At 38.4% G+C, this 6724-nt stretch overlaps 1 protein-coding gene across 1 annotated transcript in view; it reads left to right on the forward strand.

The window, feature by feature from the left end:
- LOC117102789 (CMP-N-acetylneuraminate-poly-alpha-2,8-sialyltransferase-like) overlaps window positions 1–2912 on the forward strand; it is a 21947-nt gene extending 19035 nt beyond the window's left edge. Inside the window, exons 4-5 of the mRNA XM_033243196.1 lie at window positions 1237–1722; window positions 2533–2912. Of these exons, the coding sequence (XP_033099087.1) occupies window positions 1237–1722; window positions 2533–2797 (751 nt within the window). The 3' untranslated portion in view covers window positions 2798–2912. The remainder of the gene's footprint in view (window positions 1–1236; window positions 1723–2532) is intronic.
- Window positions 2913–6724: the final 3812 nt, after the last annotated feature.

Below are 6724 nucleotides of genomic sequence, written 5' to 3' on the forward strand. Positions count from 1 at the left end.
GTTTATGCAGCATCAGTGTTTTATAAAATGTTATAAAGCTATACGCTGTCTCTTATACACATCTAGATGGCAATTTACAAATAGGCCTAGGCTATTTGTATTGGTTTGCAGATGACCAGCATATTATTTTATAAATTAAAGTTTACGAAGTCATAGGCCTAACCTAAAGACCTAGATACAATTATAAAACTTTCATGTTATTAATATTTTTATCATTCATTTACAGGCGAAATTAACATATTATCGCCGACGATTCACAAACCTACTCTGTCTGCACAACCAACCTTCCTCCTCTGCAGTGTTGACCCTTAGGAGCCTTAGAGGAGGCTGCTAGAAACTAGATAGGCCTAGGCCTAGATGATAGACTTTCAAAACAAAAAGATAATCGTAACGGGAAAAAAAATAAAGAATCGTCCTCACTTTATCTTCTCGAAATAATACAGCACGTCACTGATTAATTAATTCCAAAGTTAGGTAAATATGATTATATATGATATTTACAATGATATGTTAAAATCCCATAATTGAATTGTCCTCATGAACAGAATAATGAAAGAAAGTTTATGCAGCATCAGTGTTTTATAAAATGTTATAAAGCAATACGCGCGCACGCTGTTTGGTGACAACATGGCGCCCATGCGCCAAGTTGGCCAAACTCTCTCTATCTACAGCTCTGGCGGAAATAGAAGCAGGGCGCCGCGTACGTCTATGCTACTCAAAGATCTTTTAATAAGATCTTTGATGCTAGTGCTCTATCTTTGGTGGCAGTCTCAACGATACAAACTATTCGTAACGCGCGCGTCGTGGCGTTGCGTATTTTATTGCGTCGGGCACGAACGTCGGGCGCAGCGAGCGCCAGCAGGTGCTTTCTTTGCTCTATAAATCTTCGTGTATTTGGTTGAAACATCCACGGTACGGTAATCTTGATTTCTTTATTCTTTATTCCGTTATGTTTTATATTTTCTTTGTTATTGTTGCTTTTATATACTGAAGGTAAAGACAGAATATATACTTATGGCGACCTCTATTGAAAAGAGCTTCTTCTTCACCCTCAAATGTCATCTTACGTTCCCGGAAATAACCTCTTTACTTTGTCTTACCATTATTAGTGTTTCCAGTCCTAGGTCTGCTCAGTGTACTGTCCTTTGTTCATTGTTGTTAGTAGCAGTTATGTTTTCGGCTGTACTTTCCCAATTTAATCCATTGATCTGGTATTATTATTATTATATCTTCCAGAAAAAAACTTCAGACTTTTGGATTCACCATGAAATCGTTTTTGCTTCCTTATAAAATTAAGGCGCCTGGGCTTCATCGACGTGTCGACAAATTTTACAACACGTGTGCTGTCGTCGGGAGCTCGGGAATACTGAACGGTAGTCAGTGCGGCGAAGAAATCTCTTCTCATGAATTTATAATACGTTTGAATATGGCTACCATAGACGGGTTTCAAAAAGACGTTGGCAATAGAACGGATCTTATGTCAATAAATTATCCGATTAGCCATGCTTTAGATAAATGTTTACGTAATACAAAATGCCGAGATTCAGCGTACAGGAGATTAAAACCTATTAAAAATTCAATATTACTTTTTCATGAATTTCACGACCCAAATCCAAATTGGAAGCTTCAAGGACATAAGCAATTTATACAGTCACTTAAGAGGTATAATTTACTTCCGGATATCAGAGTGTCGGCAAAAAACGCGACTCTAAGACTGAAAAGGTGCGTATGTATTTTTGTGTTCTTGTTTTCGTTTTCTTTCTTTGCCAGCCAACAGCAAATAACTCGTGAATTAGAACATGGAATGAAGCTGGTTTCCTTATATGTTTTAGAGAATGGAGCTCAGGGCTGATTAATTGTTAAGACCTATCACGCCCAAAATGGTCAGGTCCAAGGCGCTAAAATGAGTCAGCCAATCTATTTTGGCCGCTAAAATTGTCGGCCGGACGGATATAGCTGTAGCCACGATCGGTCTTTTTGGATAAATCTGGTCTGGCTTGCGACGTTAAGACCTATCACGCCCAGAATGGTCAGGTCCAACCAGCTGAAATCGGTCAGTCAAACTATTTTGGCCGCTAAAATTTGTCTGCCGGACGGGCATAGCCGTCGCCAGGATCGGTCTTTTTGGATTAATCTGGTCTGCCTTGCGACGTGCTTGTGACACGCAATTCATGACGATTCAACAGAACATAGATCGAAAGGCAAGCATCTGAAACTTGAAAATATTTTGCTCCACATTTGTGTACGTTCGACTATTGGACAGTATTGTCTATTGTATCTCACAATTGTATTGCATTATATTACAATGAATTGTGGTGGGCAAGCAAAAAAGATAATTAACGCGCGCTCCAAATTATAAAAATGAGTATCAATAGGCCTACATATTGTACATAACACGTATTATGTTTGCTTGTTTGTGTTTGTACCAGTTTTTGGTGCAGCGGTTGAGGCTGAGACTCTCAAGCTCGTGGCCGGGTTTTCAAAACCATAAAGTTACAAATTCACTCATTCTATGTGTATTTTCTTCTTCAGTGCATGGAATATCACGAAGCAGCCATCTGGTGGTTTGCGAGGTATAACAGCTGCATTGTTAATGTGTCGCTCAATATCGATGTATGGATATTATCCATTTTCGGAAGGAACAAATGGAGAACCACTCCAATACCACTACTTTGATAACGGATTTTGGAACAAAAAAATTCACAATATGAGCGAGGAATATTCGATATTTAAAAAATTAGACAAAATTGGAAGAATACGATTGGTTACCAACAAATGCAAAAAAGATTTAATATGACTGCCTTTCTAGTCTATGATATTTGACTGTTTCTGTGGTAGATCACAGTACGTTTAAACTTGCATCTCTGTATTATTACATAACCACTAAAATCAGAACCAAATATATATATATATATATATGTATATATTTATTTAATAGTGAGCAAACGTTTTCGGTTATCAACCTTTGTCAAGCTCAGCTTGACAAAGGTCGATAACCGGAGTTTTTTGTTTTATATATATATATATACATATATACATATACATGCACATATACATATAGGGGGCATACACTTACTACAATACATGTCATAATAGGATACTATACTGTAGACCTACTCAAATAGCCAGATTCAATATTACTGTGTTATTTATGCTTTGAAAGACCATGCTGTACATAGTACTAGACCAGGTTTTGTATGCGCTTCGAGGTCCAGAGAATTTGACTTTGGCTTAGTAACACATTTTCAAACTGTGGCGAAAGGTCAAAAGTTAAAGGTCAAATGTCATAGCTACAGGGTCGTCTTATCTCCGCAACCAGAGAGTTAATTTTGGTTCCGATTTGTTCAGAACATTCAAGTTTCTATTTGGTCTAATAGAACATTTTGCTAAAAAATGACTGAAAATGCCGTTTTTACCCTTTGACACGTTTCAAGGTCAAAGCAATAGGGTCATTATATCTCCCCAACCACTGGTGGTAAAGAGTTAATTGTGGTGTAAATATGTTCGGAACATTAATGTTTCTATATGGTCTAATAAAAAAGTTTGTTAGAAAATGACCTGAAATGCTGTTTTTGAGCTTTGATATGTTTCAAATGTCATAGTTATTGAGTCCTTATTATCTCCACAACCACTGGCGGTAGGTAGTAAGTTTGGTGCTAATTTGTTCGGAATAATCGATTGGTGGCGCCCGTAGCTGCAGTAACCGGGAAGTGTGTTTCCCCAATACATACTGTTATTTTACTCTTCTATTTTCCCGTTTGGTGATTGTCACGTTTTTTCTACTTTTCTGATGTCTGGTAAAGTTTGGTGACTGTTTGTAATTGTGATTGTTTCGATTTTGATGTATGAATCCGACGTTCCATATTTCACTTTACCGTAGCGTACCTTGCTGACTGAACTATTTTCCCGCGGAAGATAGACGGACCTGCTTGCTTCACGCACGGAATTCACTTCCAGGCCTTCACGAAGCAGCGTTATTGCTAATTTACGTACATAGTTCCCGCTGGCTTTCTATCTCAATTGTGAATACCACTCAATCTTATTGACGATCAACCACTCAATCAAACATCGTATATATGTAGAGGACTCAGGTCCTGTGGACATAAACCCTCGAAAGAAGTTTTTGACGTATTAAACAAACTTGGAATTTCATCAACCAAACCAAGGGGCTGTCGTGGTGGAAGACATAAACAAAGTCAAATTCCAGCATTCGGAATAAAAAGAAGTCACAGACACACGCCTAGCCGTAGATGTAATAAGAACAACCTTGTGAGTATACCAGCTGCCGTTCGTTGGAATTTCCCAAAGTTTCTTTTTTCCAATGCACTGTCTTTGCCGAATAAGGTAGATGAACTCTCAGTCAGGGTTGGGTTGGACTGGCCTCACCAGATATTGTTGCTATCACCGAGACCCATTTGAAACCTCACATACCTGATAACGTGGTTAAATTAAACGGATACTCATTCGTCAGGGCAGATAGGCTTGAAGGGAATGGAAGGGGAGGGGGATCATTTTATATGTGAAGGATAGTATCCAGTACAAGGTTTGGTATGAGCTCGAGGACGATGATTTTGAAAGCATGTGGATAAAAGCATGCGGCCAAATTATCTACCTCGGAAAATTGCTAACATAACAGTTGGCTTGATCTATCATCCTCCAGGATCAAATGATTTTCTAATGAGCTCTCATAATCGCTGTCTTGACATTATTTGTTCTAAACATCCGGATACAGGTATCGTAGTCACTGGTGACTTCAATCGCATGAAGGATCAACAACTTAAAAGTTTCCCATTGAAAAAATTGGTGAATACACCTACGAGACACGGAGCAATTCTTGATCTTTTTTATACATCAATGGACGAATTCTACATGTCTCCAGTCTCAGAGGCTCCTTTGAGGCTATCGGCCCATAATGTTATAATTTGTGAACCACTATTGTTGACCGGAGTTAAAAAATACTCTTATGATATTCGACGTATGCAAGTATTTGACACATCTTTAAAGGCCAGATTTGCTGAGGATTTGTATAACACCCGGTGGCAAGATCTTTACTACCTCAAGGACAGTTCTAGAATGCTTCAATTTCTTAATATTGTTAAACAATATAAAATTTACAAACCATGGGTTACTAACACCTTTAAGGTATTAATTCATAACGCCAAAAAGCCTTAAGTTTTGATGATAACATTGAATTTTGTAGACTTAGAAATGAGGTTTATCGCCTCTCCAAATTCCCAGTTTTATCAAAGGAATTTTGCCCACCTCTTGGAGTCCGACACCAGATCCTGGTGGCGAAATATTTAGAGATTTATCAATCTTGCTAATAGCAATAATCCACTTACGGGGTTGGCAAACTCTGTCTGTAAGGGCAATAAGGAGGAATTAGCTGAATCAATTAATACCTTTTTGGGTCTATAACGAATTCCTTTCAACCACTAGGGCCCTATGAAGAGGGGACTAGAGTCCAGTAAGTCCCAAACTATCTTATTATTAAACAGGAATCTGTTAAGTAGAAGCTTTTACGGGTCAAGTCCAACAAGCCCCTGGACCAGGTGGGATCCCACCATGGATTTTAAAAGAGAGTGCCGATTATTGAAGTGGACCATTCTGTGATATTGCCAATACTAGTCTGAGGGAGGGTTATGTTCCACAGATGTGGAAATGCGCCGACCTGGTCCCCATCCCTAAAGTATCTCCCGCTAAAAATATTGAGAGTGACCTCTGCCCAATTGCATTGACACCTGTCACGGCAAAGGTTGTTGAAAGTCTAATTGGTGAAAAGATATAGGGTCAAACCAAAGGTAAAATCCATCTCAATCAATTCGGATCTATGGAAGGAGTTTCAACAGTGGATGCACTTATATTATTCCTTAATGAGTGCTTTTCAGCCACAGATTCTATTCAAGAATTAAGGGTTTTACCTATGAGATTGATGAACACTTAGTCCTTTGGGTTAAATCTTTCTTTAACTAACTGGCAACACGGTGTCAAAGTATACAATGTGGTGTCCTCAACGGAGGTATCCAGCGCAGAGCGCTTCGAATCATTTTCCCTGATACAAGCTATGATAGAGCACTGGCCCAAATATGCAAACAATACATCCAGAAAATAAAAGACCAATCACAACAGACTTAACTCACTTTTATCAACTGCCCCAATCCATAAACACAACCTCGGGTCCACACAACAATTCCATCTCCCTAAAGTTTGGACAGAATGGCGTATATTATCTCTGCTCCATCGTAGATACCCATTGTGACGTCGAACATGGACTGGGTGTTACGCTTGCACCAAACTGAACTATCGTTGAATAGAAGTGTAGACTTAGCTTTAAAGATTTTATCTTTTTCTTCCTGGGTTATCTGTATGAATCTCTCAGCGAAGTTGAAGGCTTTGGCTAATAGGTATTCCGATATTGATGGATAGACTATCGATGCAACCTTTGTATACAAGAGAAGTATTTTATTATATGTCAACCCGAAATTTGTACTCTAAATCAAAGGAACGAATTATTCAGTTCATGTAAGACATAGACACAAGTTCTTGTTAAGATATACTACTTAATCCTGTAGGCTTTCTTTTATCCATCTGAACAATAGAGACTTAATCACTTGGTAATTAACATACTTTTGTTGTGATAAACTGTCACAATCTATATACCGTACTTCATTATTCCTTCACTCAGAGCCTAGCACCTGATGATTGAGGTACCCCTCATGAAACA

Source organism: Anneissia japonica, unplaced genomic scaffold (assembly GCF_011630105.1).
Source record: "Anneissia japonica isolate Jap-2015-1 unplaced genomic scaffold, ASM1163010v1 scaffold287760_len733007_cov179, whole genome shotgun sequence".
In the NCBI taxonomy this organism is placed as follows: domain Eukaryota; kingdom Metazoa; phylum Echinodermata; class Crinoidea; order Comatulida; family Comatulidae; genus Anneissia; species Anneissia japonica.